At 48.8% G+C, this 22,253-nt stretch overlaps 9 protein-coding genes across 9 annotated transcripts; 4 read left to right on the forward strand and 5 right to left on the reverse strand.

Annotated features, from left to right (window-relative positions):
• Positions 1 to 982: 982 nt before the first annotated feature.
• On the forward strand, positions 983 to 2,791 carry Z518_07464 (uncharacterized protein; the record flags this gene model as incomplete). The annotated part of the gene is made up of 2 exons (XM_013415593.1): positions 983 to 1,656; positions 1,762 to 2,791. The coding sequence occupies 2 exons, from the start codon at positions 983 to 985 to the stop codon at positions 2,789 to 2,791; spliced, it is 1,704 nt and encodes a 567-aa protein (XP_013271047.1).
• An 862-nt stretch (positions 2,792 to 3,653) lies between these two features.
• Positions 3,654 to 4,008, reverse strand: Z518_07465 (uncharacterized protein; the record flags this gene model as incomplete). Its single annotated transcript, XM_013415594.1, has 2 exons — positions 3,654 to 3,934; positions 3,996 to 4,008. 2 exons carry the CDS (start codon positions 4,006 to 4,008, stop codon positions 3,654 to 3,656), a joined length of 294 nt encoding a protein of 97 aa, XP_013271048.1.
• Positions 4,009 to 5,210: 1,202 nt separating this feature from the next.
• Z518_07466 (uncharacterized protein) lies at positions 5,211 to 6,824 on the reverse strand (the record flags this gene model as incomplete). Its single annotated transcript, XM_013415595.1, has 5 exons — positions 5,211 to 5,317; positions 5,382 to 5,678; positions 5,793 to 6,441; positions 6,499 to 6,578; positions 6,623 to 6,824. 5 exons carry the CDS (start codon positions 6,822 to 6,824, stop codon positions 5,211 to 5,213), a joined length of 1,335 nt encoding a protein of 444 aa, XP_013271049.1.
• Positions 6,825 to 7,663: 839 nt separating this feature from the next.
• Z518_07467 (uncharacterized protein) lies at positions 7,664 to 9,562 on the reverse strand (the record flags this gene model as incomplete). The annotated part of the gene is made up of 5 exons (XM_013415596.1): positions 7,664 to 8,308; positions 8,374 to 8,735; positions 8,810 to 8,985; positions 9,052 to 9,339; positions 9,396 to 9,562. The coding sequence occupies 5 exons, from the start codon at positions 9,560 to 9,562 to the stop codon at positions 7,664 to 7,666; spliced, it is 1,638 nt and encodes a 545-aa protein (XP_013271050.1).
• A 2,555-nt stretch (positions 9,563 to 12,117) lies between these two features.
• Positions 12,118 to 14,108, reverse strand: Z518_07468 (uncharacterized protein; the record flags this gene model as incomplete). The annotated part of the gene is made up of 4 exons (XM_013415597.1): positions 12,118 to 12,510; positions 12,567 to 13,169; positions 13,223 to 13,716; positions 13,775 to 14,108. 4 exons carry the CDS (start codon positions 14,106 to 14,108, stop codon positions 12,118 to 12,120), a joined length of 1,824 nt encoding a protein of 607 aa, XP_013271051.1.
• Positions 14,109 to 14,382: 274 nt separating this feature from the next.
• Z518_07469 (uncharacterized protein) lies at positions 14,383 to 15,860 on the forward strand (the record flags this gene model as incomplete). Its single annotated transcript, XM_013415598.1, has 6 exons — positions 14,383 to 14,826; positions 14,882 to 15,030; positions 15,087 to 15,204; positions 15,270 to 15,422; positions 15,483 to 15,546; positions 15,598 to 15,860. The coding sequence occupies 6 exons, from the start codon at positions 14,383 to 14,385 to the stop codon at positions 15,858 to 15,860; spliced, it is 1,191 nt and encodes a 396-aa protein (XP_013271052.1).
• A 360-nt stretch (positions 15,861 to 16,220) lies between these two features.
• Positions 16,221 to 16,836, forward strand: Z518_07470 (uncharacterized protein; the record flags this gene model as incomplete). The annotated part of the gene is made up of 2 exons (XM_013415599.1): positions 16,221 to 16,268; positions 16,396 to 16,836. 2 exons carry the CDS (start codon positions 16,221 to 16,223, stop codon positions 16,834 to 16,836), a joined length of 489 nt encoding a protein of 162 aa, XP_013271053.1.
• Positions 16,837 to 17,660: 824 nt separating this feature from the next.
• On the forward strand, positions 17,661 to 19,432 carry Z518_07471 (uncharacterized protein; the record flags this gene model as incomplete). The annotated part of the gene is made up of 5 exons (XM_013415600.1): positions 17,661 to 18,123; positions 18,202 to 18,358; positions 18,465 to 18,624; positions 18,738 to 18,891; positions 19,161 to 19,432. The coding sequence occupies 5 exons, from the start codon at positions 17,661 to 17,663 to the stop codon at positions 19,430 to 19,432; spliced, it is 1,206 nt and encodes a 401-aa protein (XP_013271054.1).
• A 516-nt stretch (positions 19,433 to 19,948) lies between these two features.
• On the reverse strand, positions 19,949 to 22,015 carry Z518_07472 (uncharacterized protein; the record flags this gene model as incomplete). Its single annotated transcript, XM_013415601.1, has 3 exons — positions 19,949 to 21,375; positions 21,425 to 21,793; positions 21,844 to 22,015. 3 exons carry the CDS (start codon positions 22,013 to 22,015, stop codon positions 19,949 to 19,951), a joined length of 1,968 nt encoding a protein of 655 aa, XP_013271055.1.
• Between the last annotated feature and the right edge of the window lie 238 nt (positions 22,016 to 22,253).

Below are 22,253 nucleotides of genomic sequence, written 5' to 3' on the forward strand. Positions count from 1 at the left end.
TTATTCCGATTTCTTCGGCTTCTTATTTTCCATGACTTTGGCTGTTTTTTCCTTTCAAAAGTGAAACAGATTGTCTTGATACCATACCCACGAAGTATGGCGTTCTCCCGCCGGGGGGAAAGGGGTTGCCAAATATATATGTACTAGGATGGCTAGAAAACAACGGTTATTGTAAATATGGACGGGGGAAAAGGGAGTTTATAATTGGTGTTAAGGGTCCATATGAAAGCATCGATGATGATTTTTGATTGCTACGAAAAATCAAAAGCTTTGTTCCATCTATTATTCATCTGCTTTCACGAAATCTCAGATATTCACCATTCTTCTTCATTCAAAAATGTCAACCTCAGATATTCTCATCTGTTACGAATCCCTCCGCTCCTTGAACGGGGTCCAAGCACGAATAAGATTCAAGCCTCGGCACGTCAACGGCTACTAAATCACCCCAAGTTCCAGCCCGTTCAAAACAGAGCTTGCTAAATACCCTCAACCACTCAACAGCAGATCTGCCGTCTCCGCCCCGCATGGCGCTTGTGGCTAGACTAAAGCGCCACAAGCATCCCCCAACCCCAGAATTTCCCCAGGATTTTTGGCTCAAAATGGAAATGTCATGGGGCTGATTCAGAGGATTTGGAGAAGTGGGGCGAAATGAACCCATCTAGGTCTTGCTCCATCTCCATCTTCTATGCTGGAAATGGGGCATTTGACGCTGGCTGGTGCCTCTCTGTCGGGGGAGGGGCTGAGACTTGGTCACCGGGAAAGGCGTGCTCCACATTTTGAGGTGATCTATCTATCTCTTTAGCTGGCTGGCTGAGACCGCCTTTTTTGCTTCTTAATAAGTTCGAACAGCACGGCCAGACTCGGCGGGCCTTTTTATTTCCTCCTCTGAATTCGCCTTCTATCCTCGAAAGCTGTCTATCTGCGGCTCAGATCAGATCCAATCCAGGGGCGGGGAGCCTAATAATCCACTTCGTTTCAGAAGATGCCTTTCCTAGGAATCCTCGACGACACAAAAATCCCACACATCCCAGGAACCGTCATCCTCGAAGAAACCGCTGCCCACTCCCAAGAAGTCACAGGCGGTCTTAAGCATGGAACCGGACGCAATGCCAACATCGTCCTCGTACCTCAACCTTCCAACGACCCCAACGATCCCCTAAACTGGCCCATGAGCAAGAAACTCACGGCGCTCGGAATCACATGCTGGGGGGCCATCTTGTACGCGGCTGTTGTGAGCGCAATGCTCAACGCTGCCTTCGCTACCATGGCGGTTGAAATCAACACTACCATCTCCAAGCTGGTGCTGGCATCAGGCTATCAGACGCTTGTCATCGGCGTGACGGGCCCACTTTTCTCAGCCTTGTCGCGGAAATGGGGCAAGAGGCCGATTTTCCTCCTTGCTTCGATTCTCTGTCTCATCGCCGACATCGTGGGATCGTGTGTCAACAGTTACGAAGGTGTGCTGGCGTCGCGGATCATTCAGGGATTTGCCATTGCGCCGTATGAGTCGTTGATCTTTACGTTGATCAGTGACATGTTCTTTGTCCATGAACGTGGTTTGTATGCTTCGTGCATCAATTTCATCTTGGCTGGCATTTCGAATCTCACGGGCGTGGTCGCCGGTCCTATTGCGTCGAATCTAGGCTGGAGATGGCTGTAAGTATAATCTTCCTCTCTTCTCTTGTACTCTATGCGAACGAAAAGACGATGAAAGATGAACGATTATATACTAAGAGATTCTTTTTCCCCTGTGCTATCCAGATATTACCTTCTGGTTCTATTCGGTGGGACCCAAACGATCCTTCAATTCCTCTTCGTTCCCGAAACAAGCTATAACCGCGACCGCCGCTATGAGATCGACGAAATGAAAAACGACAATCTCCAAGACGTCGCGGCTTTCGAGTACCAGGAGAAACTGAACATGGAAAAGCCCGGCCTTGCCAGGGCAACACACACGGAAGAAGCCAGTGAGGGTGTCTCGCAAACTTCATCCCGCCAAGAAGAAGCTGTTCCTCGAGTCTATCACAAAAAGACATTCGTTCAAGAGCTGGCGATATTCTCCGGAACATATTCGAACGAGAACTTCTTGCAATTGATCATCGCCCCTTTCGCTGTGGTCGTCAACCTGGCGGTCTCGTGGATCTTGATCGTCAACTCCATGTTCGTTGTGCTCTACGTTGTGATCGCTTTCGTTCTAGCCCAGCTATTCTCACCGCCCCCATACCTCCTCAGCCCCGCCAGCATCGGGTACTTGTCCCTTGGGCCTTTTGTCGGCGGCGCCTTGGGCTCTATCATTCTCGGCCTTCTTTCAGACCCGTTAATCAAATGGTGCGCTCGCCGCAACAAAGGCGTCTACGAGCCCGAGTACCGGCTCATTCCATGCACATTTGGCGTTTTCAGTGGCGTCGGTCTCATGCTTTTTGGGCACCTCGTCTCGATCGGCGCATCCCCTTACGCCTGTGCCACCGTTCACGGCCTCATGCTCTTCGGCGTCATGTTCCTTTGCATCGGCACCTCGAATTACGCGCTCGACGCCTACCGGGGAATGGCCAACGAGATCTTCATCGCTAGTATGGCTGTGAAAAATATAATTCTTTACGGATTCAGCTATTTTGTGAATAATTGGACGGCGAGCGCAGGGCCGGAACATGTATTTTTCGTCTGGGGAGGGGTAGCGTTTGCACTGATTGCGACGTTGCCTGTCATGTTCTTCTTGGGCAAGAGGTATCGGAGCTATTGGGCGAGGAATAATTTGTTGGAGAAAATGCATGTCAGGACGCATGAAGAGTAAGAGGAACCCAAGAACCAAAGGGAGAACAAAGGTCTTGGGCGAAACGTTTCGGGGCTGGTGGGATCGGGGGTGTGTACATTCGGGCCAGGTCTACCCTATTTTCACAAGGCTGGACGTGATGTGAGATAATATTGTAGTGCTGTAGTTGAGATAGTTTCTGCCCTGACCAGTGAAAGTCTCTCGTCACGGCTGATGTTCATATTCCTCTTGACTTACGTTTGAATCAGCGACTTCTACTCCAGCAGACCCATTGAAATACTAATAATCCACATTCTCTCACCTCTGCTGGTTACTGGCGGAAATACTCAAAAGGCCTTCTGATCCGGGATCCCCCTAGACGTCCATATCATTCTCCTCTCTCCTCAGCACGCCACTGGAACACCCACACCCCGGTCCACCACGTGGATAAATTCAGCTAATTTGGTTGCTCCCTAGGACTAGCTTAGCTTTAGCGCGGAGGCATCTCCAACAACGTTCGCCTTTTCTCCAAGCCGAGGCTTATCCCCAATGGATGGGACGAGGTAACGCAAGGCTGGACCGGTCTTAGTCTCGCAGAGTTTCAAACCGGACGTTTCTTTTCCGCCGATATATGTATCTCGTCTGGGCGTTGATTAATGCCCGAAATTAGAGTAGAAAAGAAGTCCTTGGCTCTGAGTTGAGTCGAGTTGGGGAAAGGGAAGGCGTTTAAAGTTCGAAAAGGGGTTTTGCGCTGCGGGAGAGTTTTGGATTGATCAAGAGATTATTTGTTTTGTCTGGGAAACATCCCGAGACGAACATAGCTTCTATCAGCATGTCATCATTCTCATGATCGATTCCATTTCCATTTCATTGTCAGCTGTGTCTGCGTGGACATTTGTATCCTTCATTCCCGATGTCGTGTTGTCCAACATCTCGGCTTCATAGAGGTCCTTGACGGTCGAAGGGCATTTCCACGTAGCTGCTGCGACAGTGGCTGCTGCCGAGGAAATTCGTATGTCTTTCCCAGCGTCGTGGCAGTGGAAGGCCTGATCGACTGCGGTGTGCGGATCGAAGGCGTAGAGTCTCGTATAGCGATAATGCCGCCGGTGACTCCGCCTAGCTTGCCATAGGCCGCGACGGTTGCTTTGGCGATTTCTTGAAGTTCGCATTGTCGAGGATATGCATCTAAGATCATGTCGGTGGGATCGAACTTTGCAGAAAATATAAAGCCGTTGAATTTGCTTACTTTCTTGTTCCATCGCGAGTGGTGGCACAAATCCGGATGAGACAAATGTCGCCCAGTCAAAAGGCAGATACAACCACTAAAATACCATCGTACTGGTTCGGATATCGCTAAACCATCATATCCTCTTATCTGCCTCCAGTCGAGCATCCGCTCCAGTACGAGTACTTCGGTTTGGTTCCGCAGAATGCAATTGTCACCGTCTCTCCGATGGTCGCAGTACCACCCAGAGCAACCAAGGCACAGATTTGCAGCTAGACTTGATTCCGTTTCCCCAGACCCGACAGTGCCCACGCATCGGGACCCGTGAGTGGTGAGATCGGGTGTCCGCCATCAGTGCGGACAGCAGAGAATCCTTGTGACTTGGACCGGGCGAAAGATGCGTTACCTAGGTCGGCTAACTATCCAGAACCGCCGATGCCCATGAAGCAGCTGTCCCCATTATTCTTGAGGAGGGAATCAACTCCAGGCTGTGATGGAATCGTCTTGGTTTAAATGTGCGTATTGAAGTATCACGTCACAGAAGCTAATTCTAGTAACGTGGGGGTGGTAGTGATTTTCAGGTCCAGTGGAGGCGGCAAAGCTAGTATAGTGCAATTACTGAGAGTAAAGGTAGTTTTGATCCTTTTGAGGGCTGGGTTAGAAAAGACAGAGGTCGAGCAATTGAGAATGGCATTGGTAGTGGTAGCGAGGCATAGGAGCACCGCGATCAAGTGAAAATGCTGCATATTGACGTCGCTGAATGAGTGTGCGAGTAAGCAATTATATGGAGCTTCTAAGAAGACATTATGGTGATAGTTGAGGAAGCGAGGTTCGGTTGTTGGGGCGAATCAAATGTTAGGGGCTTGGGTTCCGGGGTGATAAGGGGAAAGAGTGCAGAATACGTCTCAATGATAATTTCCTTCGGGTATGTGCTTTAGTTATAATAGAGCCTTGCTAAAGAATACCCACTTGCGCCAGTCCCTCTGGATATGAGCATGGCAAGGTTGGCCGACAAATGCCAAAGCAAAATTCATGCTATGCACCCAGTCAGAGAAAAGAGCTTTGCTGGTCCTGCAGAATGCTTCTCGACGAATTCAACTTCAGCTCGCACGAGTTTCCGATTGGCCATATTTTGAAGCCAAAACTCTCTGGATCAAAGATCGGCGGGCAACCAGATATTCAGGATCACCCCAGAAGTCACCTTCCATACTTAATCTTTTTACCTCTCGGATTATTTCAATGCCATGCAGTCTTATGAGGATGAGCATGGTTCCCTTCAATCTTGGTCTCTGTAACCTTTTTGATTGACTCTCCCAATTTTGTGTCGACTCTGCCAAACATCGCTATTTGCACAATTTGTTAGCAGTCGTACAAGTCATGACGAATTCAGCCAGAGAGCCCACTCACCGTAGACTTCTTCCCTTATCCAAACTTGAGTAACTCCGCTCACATGTGCAACGACATTGCCGATAAAATGCCCCTGAGCACCCTCCTGCTTCTCCATGATCCGCCACAAATCCCTCGCTTGTGTGAAATCCGCATCGGTGACCGAAGTGAATACCGAGCAAGGTGCTGTAACTTGGGCGTGGTCGAGAGTGGTTTGGTCCTTTTCCTTCTCTGCTTGCAGCTGGGCTTCCTCGGCATTACTGACTGGATAACTGCCTTTCACATTTGCGAATTTGACAGGTTTCAGCCTCGTGCCCACTTAGTTTGGATCTGTCCCATAATTCTTGGTGAAATTCTTAACTCCATCCCTCTGAGTGGGACAATAGACTTGACTTTTTGGTGCATTGGTGGGAGGGAACTGATAGTTGGTACCCAGTCTGTATCTTGCAGCATCCGGATACGCAGACATTCTGGCTTGAAGCATAGGATCTGGACTGGGTGCAATCCCTGGAACCATATTGCTCGGACCGAAGGCCGCCTGCTCGATTTCTGCAAACCAATTGGATGGATTGTGGTCAAGGACCACGCGACCCATTTTGCGTAGTGGGTAGAGTTTCTTTGGCCCCACTTTTGTCATGTCGAAGATATTGATCGGAGCTTTCGATATCTCGCTCGGACGGGTGACTTGGACTAACACATTCCATGATGGAAAGTCTCCCGCGTTGATCGCCTCCTGAAGGTCCGCCAGGTGGCGGTCAGGATCCGTGCCTGCTAGCTGGGCTCCTTCGCTGTTGGTGAAATAGCGGGTTCCTTGATTCGAGATCAAGTGAATTCGAACGTAGACGTATGACCCATGCTCTTTGGTAAACTTGTAGGTATTCCCGCTGTACCCATTCACATGGCGAACCGAGGAAGGCAACCCCCTGTCGCCAAACAGGAACATCAAAGCATGTATACTCTCTTGGTTGTTGATATGGAAGTCCCAGAACATGTCGGCATTGGGGGTGTTGGTTCCAGGATGTCTCTTATGACTTCGATTCAGCGAAGGAAATATGACCGGGTCTCGAACAAAGAAGATAGGCTGGAGTTTTGGTCAATAGACAGGAAATATTGTATTTCATGGGCCACGGACGCTTACCTGATTGTTGAAAACCCAGTTATTATTGTCCTGGTTCGTCTTGAACTTGACGGCAAACCCTCTGAAATCTCCAACGGTGTCTGCAGATCCACGTTCGAGTCCAACGGTAGATATTCTCATCAACACATCTGGCCTTTGCCAATGCCCGTCAGGAAATCAGCATCTGTAATGTCAGATACATCGTCAGTGACCTCGTAGTATCCTCGTGCTCCTGCAGCTTTGGCATGAACAGCTTTTTCGGGGATTCTTTCACCCGAGAAATGCGCCAAAGTCTCGAGAAGCTGGGTACTGGTCAACAGGACGAAGCCACCGCCCGATCCGGTCATTAGCTGCTCAGTCGTGTCATTCCGAGCAGAGGTTGCCCTTCGGCAAGAGTGTAATATGGCTGGGGCGGATCCATGGCTTCTTGAATCTTGCTTGTTGCTCACAAGGTATTGCCTTATCAAGTGTTTTACTCTCCACAGGAGAAATTCAATATAAGGACTTTTGGAAGACGAATGATCATAACTTCAATGTTCAGCTCATATCGAGAACGGCTATCAGGAACTCCGGATGGCCCTAACAAGGCAAAATGGTAACAAAAGTCGAGTGTGTATTCACTTGCATTGCATTCGTCGGCCTTGCAAGGGTGCTGAAAATGTGTTCCATGATTGAGTGCCAGCTCTTCCCTATGAGGCATGGACAGGTAACTAACCGGCGAGAATTTTCCTTCAGTTCATAGACCCTTCTCAAACTCTCAGGCTAATGCTAATACGACGATCAACACACATGCGATTGCTTTTGGGCCAGAAGAGTCTCGTACTAGCTCGTACGAGGCATGTACAGAGACCCACAGCAATCGGCTCCACTGGAATTCTTCCCCCCGCCTTTGGCCAACCATATTTGGAGTTCTACAAAGTATTTACAGATTCCTCCAGTTGATGTTATACGAGACACTCGAAAACTGTGTATCTTGATTTCGCCACGATAGCCGAAGGTTGATTGGTCAGTCATGCTGACCCACCCTCGACTGGGACTAAACAAATTAAGGCAATCTACCTTCCAATGAAAGCTGTCTGCGCTGGCACATCAGATCGGACGGTTAGGAAAAAAAGAAAATGAAAAAGAAAAGAAAAAGCTTGACAATATGCTTCGGTTTATTCTCTCATCCTGCTGCAAATCTCCCTTATTGACCCATCTGAAATCTCCTAAGTGCTTCAGCAAGCACGTCAAATCCAACCTCATTTCCCAGGTCCAAGATTGCTATTCGTCTCCCCGAAGCCTCTGACTCTGCATTGTCAATAATCCTGCTCACGGATCGACCATCACCGGTTGAAGGCCCAAAGACTTTCGCTTTCCTCTGAGAGACAATATTTTCTTCCCAAGGATCCTTTCCAGAAACAAATCTCATCAGATCCAGAGCAAATTCCTTTGCTGCTGCTTCTTGTGATGGAGGAAGCTTGTCGTTATAATTTTGGAACAGAAATACCACATCGAGCACGTGTGTCGCCAATCCCTGGTACACGCCTGGCCATGGATTGGGTTCATTGAAGAAAAAAGTGAAGATTTTGGAATTGGATGACGGCCACCCACGAGCGAAGGATGTGGTGGCAGCGTAGTATCCAATATCGGTGCAGAACTTGAGAAAATTGAAAAATGCGATCTCGTCATCATCTCTAGGATCCAGGAGAGCAATGGCCTTGAAGTCGTACAACTCGAGAAGAGATTCTGCAATATGCGGGGTTGATGATAGCGAAGACCGGATTGAGGCAGAGAACTTTTGCCGGATGTTAGGTTTGAGGTGAGCCATCATGAATCCGAATGTAGAAGCCTGGAAGTATTAGAAATGAGCAGTGGTCCCAAATCGTAGCGGTTGAAATCGTTTCTTGAACTTACGTCGAACTGGCTATCCCCAATGGTCAAACCTTCACACCACTGTTTACCAGGCATGCTTTCGTCTGCAGGGTCGGATACCGCTGCAAAGGTAGGCCTACAAGGAATGATGTCGCCATCTACCATAGGCAGAAACGTAATATATGGGGGGAGCTTCGCGATGATCTCGTCCATTGGGATGGACAAAAGCTTCTGGATTCGTTCTTCGGGTCCCAAATCCTCCGAGCCAAGGACTGCCAGGACTTTCTGGTAGACGCTTTCATGATCCTGGGGAGAGAAAGGCGGCACCAGAAGACAAGAGCCGCCTGTGGCGATGGCGCGGTTGAAGAGTGGTTCTTTGGAGTATAGATGAAGAGTTGTCGCAACTGAACATCATGGGTTAGAGACCGCACTCTTAGATACTTCGGTAAAAAGAGAAAATTTGTTGATAATCTCTTACCTGCCCCTGTGCTTTCCCCGATGACTGTGATGTTTTCAGGGTCTCCACCAAATCCAGATATGTATTGTTTGACCCATTTGAAAGCATTTCTCTGATCACGGAGCACGTTGTTCGATTTGTACCCATGTTGTCGCAACTCATCTGACGTCAGGAGACCTGGGAGTCCGAGGCGAAAACTATTCCCTTGGTTAATTTTTATCTCATCAGGCCTCAATTTATTCCACAGGATGAGAAACACTTACTTGACACCTACTCCGATGACGGGAACGCCATGGTCACTTGCCAATTTGACGACCTTGGCATGATCATAATGAGGCCACGAATTTGCTCCTACCACAAATCCTCCCCCGTGCATCCAGATGAAAACGGGGAGCTTCCTCTCCGAAGGGATGCCATTTTGAGCACTAGGCACCGTAATATTCAAATTCAGGCAGTCGATATCTGAATGAACCATTTCGGGCTTCGGTAGTGCTTGCTGAATAAATCCCATCTCGTTGTCGAACCCTGTTGGGGGAGAGAACGATGAAGGCCTGATGTGATTGAGTCAATTTCTTGGTTCACGGCTGATCAATAGAGATATCAATACCCGTAGTTGGTCGCATTGACTGGAGTCTGGTATGTTGACTTGACTTGAGACTCGGCCAGGCGATCCCGCAGCACAGCATATTGCAAACCCAGGAATTGATACACTCCATTGCCCTCATTGCCGAGAATGGTCCCTATCGAAGGGTGCTGGAGAGTGGTCGTCGACATAGGAACACACGCTATAACGAGTAACTATCCGAGTATCTGATGTAGTCGTCGATTCTTTGTTATCCAGGGATTCTTCCTTCAGCCTTGTAGAGATTTATACCCCAAATTCCCTATGCGGGGGATTTGCGAGAAGACCCCACATCCCTCCCTTTGCTCAGAAGGGATTTCCCCCAAACAGGTTTGAGGTAGCGAGGGCACAAAGTCTTGGTTAGAGAAGGACGAATAGTAGAGAAACCCAATCCATGTTTGAGATGTACCCACGAAATTTGAGAACTCTTGTTAGACGTCTAAAATTGGAAGCACACCTGCGGACGTGGTTGTGGATAACGGAGGGTAGTAGGCAAAAAGGTGAAAGAATCAGTTCCAAATATTATTTTTTGCATCCTGTTTATTATCTCCTGACTCAAAGCCCTGATTCTGCGGCCGATGATATAGCTTTCACTCAAACCACGGCATTCTGAGCAGGCTGCAGGATTCTTACAATAAGAGTTCCAGGGGACTCATCAAAGCCAACCCAGGGCCAGAAAAATCCCGTCGTTGACGATGCTCCATCGGGTTGGTAGGCCACCAAAGACACATACGTTGTGCTTAGCCCTGTCTTCATCCACTATGCCCTAAGTATGATGGCCATCCCAGCCGCTACATTCACAGATTGCTAGCTTCTCTTTGCTAGCCTCTTCCGCATTCTATACACAATTTGTCCCCTTTGGAAGTCCCGTATACAGTTGTCCGGACAGTGAGGCCGAGTGCTAGGTTTGGGTGTAAATGTCTCGCATCCATAAGAACCGTTGCTGATCCGGCTGTGTCTGATTGGCCTTATTCGGTGACGCGCTCCAAAATGTGTCCGGCGCTCATCACTATTCAATTTCACAGGTCAATATCAGAGAATGGTACCAAGTGCTCGGTCTTACTGCATAATCTGCTCTCGGATAAACCGTTGCACGGTACAAAACAAGCTGGAGGGGTAGTCGTGCGCTGTCCATCTACTAAGATGATGGCACTCACAATGTATCCATCTCCGGCCACAAACCACTCTCCAAATAGCAAAGCCAGATCAGGGTCCGTTCGGGCCCCCTCTTTTCGGGGCGAATTGCAAAACCCCTTCTTTCAACTTTGCTGGCACCAACTTTGGGAATATTTGCCACAGAAATTGTATGAATGCTGCAGGAGTATTAATGATCTCGAGGTTGAAAGTTGAGACCCTGTTCGGGGCATCAATGAATACAACGGGCGGTGATCGAGAGACTTGTGGGGTAATTCCCGGTCTCGCATAACGAGTCTGTCATGGGGCGCCAAGACCCCATGCCAAGAACATGTATAGAGCATGCGTTACGCAGGATACCCCTATCCGACTTCCAAGCGTGGAAGTCGATGTCGCCCCTGCACCTATATAGATAGATAGGTATCCTTTTGACGTCTTTACAGCCTGCTGGCGAGCTTGCCCCTGACAGAGTCCATATTCTACATTTGTGAGCTCCTGTCGCACATTCTGGATGGTACTCGGTTGTGTTCGTGCGCGTGGTTTTGTTTCGTGTGGTGTTGAGGTCATTCCTCCTAGTTATCCTAGAGAGGGAAGATTGCTATCATGCCAGTGAGAGCTCGAACAAAGCACTAGGAAGGTTGCTAGAGCATATTTCACAACTTGCAATAAAGTCTGCAAATCAACAAGATTCTCATTCAATTGATAAGAGAATCTTTTGATATCTGACGCTTCAACTTTCCGCTGCACCTTCCTGCATATACCTAACAGGCCGCCTCTTCGACGAGAGCTCCGCAAATACTCCTTGGACTTTCTCGGCATCTCAGCTGAAAACCTGGAGAGCTTTTGTGTATTATTTGAGTGACCTTTTCAGAAGCTTGCGGTTCTCAGATCTAGGGACGAGGTGAACACGATCTTTTGAGAGTTCCAAGGCCGACTGTAGGATATCGAATCGCTTGACAAGGTGCTGGTACTCTTGGTGTGACTCATCGTTGTCGTCGAAGGCTTTTTAGTCTTTGGCGTCCACTTCAGAACTGTGTCAGCGTCGCCGACCCTGAAACGGAACGACATATTGGGGTGAATGAAATCAACATAGCAGCCCCAACAGAACTCTAATGCGTGGGGGAAAAAGAGAATAAGAATGAAATGTCAACAGAGGCAGTCAGGCTGGACCCAGGTTCAATAACACTATGGCACGAGGGACCCAGCTGATACACGGAATGATTGGTAAACCGAAGCATAGGTGCAGTACAGACCCTTTTGTCTTTCGTTCACTCGTTGTGCCTGGAGATGTTGAGCTTGGCCAGGAAAAGTTCAAATACGGACTCTGCCATGATCCAATGCGATCCAATGCGATTTTCTAGGCCGAGTCAGAGCCCAAAAAGACGTCTCAACCAATAAGCTATCCAGAAGAACACCCTTGGTTAATCGACCAAATGACCTCCGGAGAAGCCAAGTTGCTATGCACGAAAAAGAGTTTTCAGTGCGAACCAAGAAATTCGTCGAAATGCCTATCCGGTCTTTGGGCTCCCCGTACTTATCCCTGCAGAGTGATCCAGGGAATTTCTAAGCAAACCTACACAAATTCGCTCCACATGTTACCTCCTCGGAAACCAAAGCCCTCGATCGGAAAAGTGTTGAAGTCAGTGGGTCCTTCGCTACCAGGGATAAACCCCTTTTCACATTTGGTGAAGTATACTCTTTCTTGGTGCATCTCGTAAAAGTGGTCGAATCGTGGATTGAGCGCATCGTGGAGATCGTTCACGTCGCCAGCGGGATGCAACACTTCCCATGGATGCGTGCATGCTCGGGCTTTGCATGTCTTGAGTACCACCAAGAGCGTGTCCAAGCGAGGCAAAAGATGGTATAATTCGATGGACTTGGTTTGCTCAAAATCGTCCGCGAGACCAAACCGGAAAAGAGACGACTGATTCGAGGAGTACAAATTATGGATTTGGTAAGGGTCAATCTAAGAATTGTCAGCAAATTTCCATTCGGAAACAGCAATAGATGTTGTGGACCCACGTTCATGTCATAAAGCTCATGTTCTCCCGTGCACCACACGCTGTAGTAGAGGTCGTAACCCCGCCCCATCAACCTCAGTGCTTTGTATGTGTGGTTGTCAAATATCTCATGCCCATACTTGCCTTCCGCCATGGATATGCCCCAAAACTCGACTTGGACATGTTCGTGTCGTTTGTTCCGTGCATGGGAGAGGGAAGATGATGTGAGCGGAATGGCAGCACCGTCAAAGTCAGGCTTCAGATCTCCGCCAGCCAGCGAGAGGAAGGTAGGTGCCAGGTCGGTGTGTGAAGTCACAACATCACTCACCAGTCCTTCGGGAACACCAGGGCCCCGCACGATCAGCGGAATGTTGATGTCTTCCTCGAAGCCACATACTTTGCCGGGTTGAAGTCGGTGTTGGCCGATGTGGAACCCATTGTCGCTGGAGTAGAAAACATAGGTATTGTCGAGGATGTCGTACGCGGCCAGGCGGGTAAAGAGCTCATCAATCATTTCGTCCACCGACTGAAGTGCGCGGAGGCGATTTCGATAGAACAAATCATTGAAATCGATATTCGTCTGGTTTTGTTTCGGGAGCTGCGAGATCCACGCAACACTGCTGGGCTTATTGACGTTAATTCAATCGCACCCCAACACGAGAAAGGCTGAAATTATACCTCATCGGGATTAAAATTGGGCGTTCTCGGAACAACCACGTCTTCGAAGAGATGCTTGTGCCTATCAGCAGGTATCGGGGGTGAAAAGTCGTAGTCTTCGAGCCTGGGATGGTCGGAGAAGAAGGCTTTCCAGTAGTGGATATTACAATGAGGCGCGCTGGGTGCAATTGTCAAGAAGAAGGGCTTTTGAGCAGCCACGGCGTCATCCAGAAAGTCGAACGCCTTTGTCGCCAATACGTCTGTCGAGTATTGACCCTCATAGCTGACTGGAGGATCTTGATTTCGCTGGAAGGTGGCATTGAGATATTCGTAGGTAAAAGGATCCAAGAGGAAGTCGGACCCGGTAAACCCGGCCGGGAAAGGCGAGTCGTAATTCCTCATATTTTGATGATTGAGCAATTTACCCGTGTAATAGGTGTTGTAGCCGGCATCCTGGAGCCAGACGGGGAGATATGCCTTGTGGAAACCCTGCCGGATGAACTTATCGTATCCTCCTTGTACGCGATCAGATTAACGAAGAAGCCAAAGCCTATGTCGGTCGGACAGTCTTACCGTGTGGCGGGCCGACATCAGTCACGTTGGTGTTGTGTGCTGCTTTGCCAGTCCAGAGATTGACTCGTGACGGACAACACAGGGCAACAGTGCAGTAATGCTTCTCGAAGAGTGTCCCTCGGTGAATCAAGTGCTCTTGAACATGTGGCATGTACGACAGCGAGTCCATTCGCACGTCTTGATCATCCGTCAAGACGAAGATGATGTTTGGCTGATCATTGTTTGTGGGCTGGTGGGCCAGTACTCTCTGATCGTCTTCCACTCGATATGATGTGGCTTGTGAAAACGAGAAAGCAAGGCAAAGGGCCAGGGTGAGTATCGGGGAGGAAACCATGTTGGCCTGGTGGATTCAGCTGTTCCCAATACGTGAGAAACTGGGAAACAAAGATGGAGGGGCTGAGATGTCGGCTACAGTGAAGCATTGAAGCTTTGATATGTATAATTCGTATATTTTAGTAGGGGATGTACAATGATCTCACTACTGTAGTACTGTGCCTCTAGGCGACGGATTCATAAAATTCCGTCCCGGCTGAGTGACGGCGTTACAATTTTTCGTTGCTCCATCTGCTTGCGAATCTTGAACAACTTGCTCGATCAGAACCGCCACGATGGCGCCCAGAATCCCGTTCTCGCTTGTCCTAGTACCGTTGATCTCTGTCATTCTCTACACCCAATCGGCCGAATATCTCTGGAAGCTTGTCGGGCGGGTGGAGATCGACAAGACGCGACTCGTCCGATGGGAGAACAGCACCGCCCTCAATAATGCCGAATGCCAGGTCATCAAGACCGCCAACGCCTGTGAAGATGTGAAAATCCATTATGCATCCCAGACGGCATTCCTCTCCTGTGGAGATCCTTGGGAGCGCACGCATTGGTACCCGTGTGCCGGCGTTCGTGACGCCCACCTGCGCGCTGAGTCGTCCTTCCGTGAGCCGCTATTCAAGCATGACCTGAAGACCGGCCAGACGACAGAGCTCCAGATTAAAGGCCTGGAAGGGGACTTCATCACTCATGGCATTGATATCCTTTCGCTGCCGGGTGACTCTTCTCGGGTACGAATACTTGATAATCCCCGATAAACGATGCACACGCTGATGTTTTCCGGAGATCCAAATCTTCGCTGTTAACCATGCTCGAGACGGAGATTCTATCGCCATCTTCTCTCACACGCTCGGGTCGGATGTGGTCGACTTAGTGAAGAATGTCAAACACCCCAACATCAAAACTGCCAATGGAGTGGTCTCAACGGGTCCCTTGTAATGAGCAGATGGATGCCATTTTTCCCCCCTCGTCACAATGCTGACCCTGGCAGGACCTTCTACATCACCAACGATCACTATTTTGCCGGTGGTCCGCTTCGTGTCCTGGAGGAGAAGTTTGGACCTTGGAGCTGGGCAACGAATGTTCAGTACTGTGATGCCAGCGGCGAGGTACGCCCCCAGTCGAGTGTAACGATGCTGCCCCAATCTCCCCAAGTCTCACAATGATCAAACAGGAGGTGTCTTGTAATCAAGTCTCCGGTACATTTCCAGGCGCCAATGGCATCAATTTATGGAAAGACCGACTTTTCGTGGGCGACGCCAGGAACGGAACGGTCACGATTTTTCAGATTCATCCAGATCACTCCTTGACCAACCTGCAGACTGTGGTATGTTCAGGCTCGTATTAATAGGAATTTTTCCGCGTCTTACCAGACATTGATTCCCAGGACCTTGGAGCAGCAGCAGATAATATCAACATTCTCCCCACAACAGGCGATCCGATCGTCGCAGGTCAGAGCGCACACCTCCAAGACAGACGAAACTGGTGCTGACATCATGCAGTTTTCCCTACACTTGAAGATCTCCCGGCATACCTAGACAATGTGAAAACACTCGGCAAGGACTTCTTAGTTCCGGCTGCAGCTCTTCGACTCGATCACGAAAAGAATTATACACCCATGTTAGTCTACTTTGACGACGGTTCTTTGATCAGTTTCATGACCGCCGCCGCCGTCGACCCTTACAATGGTTTCTTCATCGCCGCGAGCGTGCTCCAGTATGGAGGCTTTGCGGTCTGCAAGGTGCCGCCTGATGCTTTTGCATGAACATGCCTGAAACGTAGAGAGAAAGATTCGATCACCTATTAGATTTGATAAAATCGTCGTCTCAAGTATGACCAACGGTCAGCCCTTAGGGCCATACCTCCCTACCGAGCTATCCACGCCAGAGAATAGTGCTATGCGATCAAAGATGGAGCTGAAATCAGAAAGAATTCTAGTGCCACTCTTTCTTCTAGCCACCGGTATAATTCTTCTACCTTGGTCCTTAAACTTGACCTTCCGAGCAGCCAAGACTTATGGCGTTGTATTGTGATGTGCTTCGACCACGACTGCCATGTCGCCGCAAAACAAAGATTTCGATCATATTTTCTTTCATTCTTTCAACACCATACTTGATCGACAGGAATGGCCGAATATCGACACTTGGCCATCCCCGACAAAGAATGGGTCGATGTAAGTGTCATTGCCCAAGTCACGGAAGAAGAAATATATTGGTCATGAGAGAGACCAATGTTGTCAGACCAAACTTTCCCAGTTTTACTATCCCTCATCTCAGGATCTTAACTAAGAATGCCCCCAGTTCCCACACCATCTCCCTCTCGGGACACGAATAGAAGGCATGTCTCGGGACCGCCTTCCCACCACCCCTCAAGAAGGCCTTGAGATGGAAGAGTTCGACATCTCATCTTCGTCCGATAACTATCTCGTTCGTGTACGGACGTACCGGAAAACTCGGTCCGAGGACTTACCTCTATTCATTTACATGCACGCGGGAGGCTTTGTGACCGGCGGCCTCGAAACAGATGATCGGTACTGTCGACGGATCGCAGCGGATCTGGGCATATTAATGCTCAGCGTCGAATATCGTCTTGCGCCGGAGAATAAGTTCCCTGTCGGATTCCAAGACGCGTTTGATGTTGTTCGATGGATAGGGCATTCGTCGATATGTTACAAAAATCTCTCATCCTTCTCCGGCTCACTACTATGTCGACTGACTGGACGTTTTACGTTCGTGCTCTAGGCATCTCAATCCTCATCCCAAGCCCGTCTCGCGACGAACCTCTCCAAGGGTTTCATTCTAGGCGGCACGGATGGGTTGGGAGTGGGCTCTTGAGTTTTCAGCCTGATCCCAAGATCCGAATAGTCAAAGAATGACCCGCTCTGTCCGCTGAGAGTGGAAGTCTAGTGGAAGTAGAAGCAGCCGTAGCCACCACTTGTCGTATTCGTCTTGAGCTCGCCTCGCAGGGCATTCGGTGCACGAAAATTCGAAGCACGAGAGCTATGGACTCACCGGGAAAAGGCAGAGAACAAGGCGAATTTGTTGGGCGATGATCCTATGAACTTCCAAGTCAGCAATACCTTCGGAGTGAGAAATGACAGGATCTTTCATATGCAAGGCCAATTCCAGGCCAGACTTTGGTAGAAATCCGACGGTCTCTACACGGAAGAGTGCAATCTCGAAGCAAATGCAGGAAACCTGCGATCTTTGTTCTCCACCAAACGAGCCGGAGAAGCACGTCAACCGGACGCCTAGACAGAACCACTCCTAGGGCACCTTGCTAACAAGGGGCCCGTCATAGGGTCGAGCCATCCGTATCAGGCATCAGCCGTCGCCAGTGAAATTCTATATGGCCTTTTTCAAGCACTTATATTTCCTGGCCGGGACGATCAAGATCCTCAAAGCTACCAAGACACTTCCTAACTCTTGGTCTCTTACGACCCAGGTACCGATAAGATATATCGAGGCAGGTATGCCTTCTGTTATAGAATAACTACCACCAAAGACAATTGGACTTACGACCCAGGGTTATCACAATCTCACAAGAAGCACGTGTAAGTCCAGCGATGAGAATTATCGTTGTCGGTGCAGGCATAGGCGGCCTCTCCGCCGCGCTCGCGCTCTCCATCAGTGGTCATCGCGTAACGATACTCGAATCCGCTCCTCAGCTCGCGGAAATCGGCGCCGGCGTCCAACTCACACCTGACGCCATTAAATTCTTCTTTCAATGGGGCTTACGGGACGATATTCTCTCCAAAGCCGCCTTGCCTGGGAGCTTTTTCATTCACGAGTCCAAAACAGGCAGGGTTCTGCGGGAGATCAAGATTTCCGAGCTAGAGGGTGAATATGGAGCCCCGTATGTCGTTGTGCACAGGGGCGTGTTGCATGAGATTTTGCACAGGCATGGCGTGAAGGCTGGGGCGGAAGTGAGGGTGAATTCGAGGGTTGTGGAATATGAGTTCGAAAATGGCGCCGTGGTGTTGAAAGATGGTGAGCGAGTGTGTGCTGACTTGGTGGTTTGCTGTGATGGTAAGTGTCAAATTGTGCCACAAACAGGTCTCAAATGACGTTCGGCGCACCTGATATATTGATGACGGTCGATGAAAGGAATCAACTCATTCGGTCGACAACAATTCCTCAAAGACCAAGATAAAGGGGCTCAAAAGACTGGATGGGCTGCGTACAGAATGATGGTCGACGTCTCCAAAATCCAGGAAAATCCCGAGACTTCCGAGCTCGTGGCCCAGCATAATAATCATCTATGGTAAGTTAGCTCAACCTTCGGACGGACCGTCTTCCTGCTTTATCAGATTGATGGAATCTTTTGATACGCCATTGAAGAACCGGGAGGCCCACTGACGTGAGTACAGGATAGGCGAACGCTGCTCGGCCATGATCTACATGATCCACAATGCCACCGTGTTGAACATGGTCATGTCACACCCTGACGACGTTGATACCACTCACTGGTCGTCCGAGCGGTATATGGAGGAAATTAAATCCCTATTCCAGGGCTGGGATAAGAGGGACGTACTACCCAATGCACACACCCCGAAACCTCAACATCCTGTGAGGTCTGCAGAGGTTACATCAACCCCGATGTCAAATTCGATTTGCAGGATGATGCTGACGCATATGAGGAGAATAGATTAACAAACCTGATCGAGATGGCGAGACCAACCGTTCAAAACTGGCCTATATATCAGGTACCCCCTCTCCCTAAGTGGATCTCAGAATCCGGAAAATTCGTCATAATGGGAGACGCTGCGCATGCTATGGCATTTTATTTATCTATGGGTATGTATGGGCCTGAGTTTCGCTTCTCCATCGGGTTCTTTGCTTTCTTCTCTCCACGTACTCTTCTTTCCCCGAGAAATTAAAAAGAAGTTCTGTCTAATATGAAGAAGGAATTTCAATGGCAGTTGAAGACGCAGTTGCTTTATCTGAATGTCTCTCCTTACTATCTTCCTCCTCGATGACCTGTTCAACATCAACCTTATCAACCTCGCACGAACAGACACAGAGCCAGTGCCAAAATCTGAGTCCAAACTCAGATCTCCACTCAGCCCTATCTATCTTCGAATCTGTCCGGAAGCCACGCGCCGAAGCCGTGCAACGGGCCAGTCTCCTCGCGGGGAACATCCTGCATTTACCGCCAGGTCAAGCACAGGTGATTCGTGATGCAACGATGCAAGCTGACGGCGCCGTCCACAAAGGGGATGAAAAGTATGTGTATGGAATTGCAGATCGAGCAACGAGGGATTCGTGCTATGGATATGATGCAGCAAAAGAGGTGAGAAAGGAGTGGGAGAGTGTAAGTAAGACCTCAGCGAACTAGATTAGATGGAACAACAGGGAAGTGAGGAAATATTCGGATCCACAATGGATACAGGCACGCAGATGATTTCGAAAAATCTTTTGACTAGGAAGAGGAAATGAAAAGGACAAAGAAAAGGGGAAGAAAAAGAAAAACGTCTGTAAGAGCATTTCTTTCCTTGCATTGGAGGAAGCCTCTATCTCGGTCTCAGCTTGACCACCTGGGTAGATACAACACCATTTCAAAGCCCAGCTATGTATGTCTTTGAAGATATCGATGGAACCTAGGTTCCGCATGCCTCGCTGCAAAAGTGCATACATATATCGGTAAGAATACCTTCCCAAGTCAACCCAAACTCTCTTGATCATGTCAAAGCTCGACCCATGGTCATCTACATTTTGGATTCCCCACTGAACTCCAGTGCTGTTCGTGAAAAAGACTTCCGACCCAATGATACCCCACGAAGACGGACTGATCGTGTTGTTGTAAAGTCTCCCATATCGAAAATATTATTAATCCTCATTGGCGACCAGTCAATTACAGTTCTCGGTAATCGGCCTGTCTCGCTCGACGATTTCGATTCATATGCCGATGTGGATTCACCGGTTGCCGCATGTAGGCATTATCCTCTTCATTTCCAATATGTCGTTGCTGATTGGAAAATTTGCTGCTAGCAGGACCTGTGGGAGGATAAAAACTCTGATTTGGATTCTGTTGTTGCATCAAGGCTTTAGGACCAGTGGGAACACCAGTCATTCCTGCTGGCTGTTGTGATGTTGGTTTGGGTGGTTGAAAGCTTGTGTTGCGATTTGGTCGATTGGTGTTGAAATTGCTGTTGTACCCTTTGGGTCCCATGTTGTTGCTGGCCTGATTTTGGTTCTGGTTCTGGTTCTGACTCTGGTTCATATTCATATTCCAAGTTGGCATTTGGTTCATGTTTGGAAAACCTATATTCCCGTTGGTTTGTGGGAACATGTTCATACCATTCATACCGGTCATCATGTTGAAATTCGGGTTCGTCAAGTTCATTCCATTCATACCCATGTTCATGGCCATGGGATTCATCATGAACGGATTGAAACCGGTCATCATGGGGAAAGGCATGTTATTGCCCGGTTGCATTTGAGACAAATCCGGTGGCATCATGTTTGTGGGTAGCATGTTATTACTTTCAGGAGTTGAACTCTCTTTGATACCGTCCTTTTTGGCGTCAGCCTCGGGCTTTGGTGTCGTCGACGAAGACGCTGCTTCGCCCGACTTCTGACGTTTCATGGCTGGCGCAGCGAGATTCCCGGATGCAGAAGGTCCATCCACGTCACTGGCACTGCGTTTCCGAGCTTGTCCACTGGTCGATTGAGGGGAACCACTTCCTTGTCGTGAATTTGATCTGGATCTTGAACCCGAACCATTTGCTTTGGGTGAATCCGCTGTGACAGTAGGACTTCTAGATCGTCGCTTTGCTTCTGCCTTCTCTGCTTCATACTCTTTGATTCTGGCCTTCATGTCTTCATCAGGCTCGAGACGTTCGAGACTGATGTTCTCTGTCTCACAGCCGGGGCAAGTGAGATCATTCTCAAGCAAAGCATTTTCAATACAGTCGTGGCAATAAGTCTTCCCACAACAAGGGGTCTTCATTGGATCTACAAACAAGCGCTTGTCAATCGAGCATTCCAAACCTCGATCTTGCAGCTCTTTGTCGCCAATTTGTACTTTCTTCTGGGCAGCTTCAGCAGCTTTGACTTGTTCCAGATGTTTTTTCCATGCCTTTTCATCCGCTTGAGCAAAGACGTATTCTCCTTCAGCATTCACCATAAGATTTTGTCTTTGAACATCATCAAGCTTATCGATATCCGATTGGTCAATCTTCTTCAACATTGACCGAGGAATCCCAGTGGTTCGTTTGATGCGATTCTTGTTGTCGTAGTTGGCATCATCGTTTGTCGGGCATGCTTGGATCCAATGACCTGTTATCTATTTAGCGGTGAATTTTGGGGCCGTGGAGTGCAGACTTACCTTTTTTGCCACAACGATAGCAGATATATCCATGCGGCGGTTCTCCTTCGGGGACGTTGGCCTTTTTGAAGGGCTTGCCTCCTTGCATGGGCACTCGTGTCTCATGGGCCATCTCTTCTTGTTTCTGTTGCCATTGTGCGTCGGTGAATTGAAACATCGCCTGCAGCTTCTCTTGTTCTGTCATCGCTTTATCCATATCCACCGTCTTGACCGATTTGCTGGCAGCATTCGCAGCAGTGGGTTTGGCGCTAACAGGCGGCTTGCCGGAGACATATCGAGCAGCACGGCCTTTGCCTGGAGCCGACGCAGGCAATCTTCGAGCGAGGACAGTCGAGTCTTTGGGTATGATTTCAGTATCATCTGTGTATTCTAGAAGATGTTAGTGCTGCTACGTTGACGATATTAGAAGACGATCTTACCTTCATCACCATTCTCCTTGTAGATCTTGAGGTCGAAATCTGTTCCATCTCCCAGACGAGAAATGGTGATGATTTCACGTTTCAGATTCCAGACGTCCGTATGAGGGCCATCGATTGTTACACGCTGTGGTTCTTTCTGTGACTTGAACTTGAAATATACATAAGATGCCATGGTGGCAAGGCCAACCGGGCCGGTTGAGGATTAGAGGCGACAGCAGTCAAGTTGATATGTTCGTCCAGTTAAACTGACAGTAAGCACGGTGGTGAAAGCGTGATCGTGATGGCTTCTGGTGTAATTTTTTCTTTTTTCTCTTTTTTTTTTTTTTTCTCTTTCTTAAAATTCTTTTCCAAGGGACAAGAAGTCGAAGGATGACTCAAGGGAAAGAAGGGAGATTGTTATTCAAAGTAAA

This window comes from Rhinocladiella mackenziei, assembly GCF_000835555.1.
Source record: "Rhinocladiella mackenziei CBS 650.93 unplaced genomic scaffold supercont1.5, whole genome shotgun sequence".
NCBI lineage: Eukaryota > Fungi > Ascomycota > Eurotiomycetes > Chaetothyriales > Herpotrichiellaceae > Rhinocladiella > Rhinocladiella mackenziei.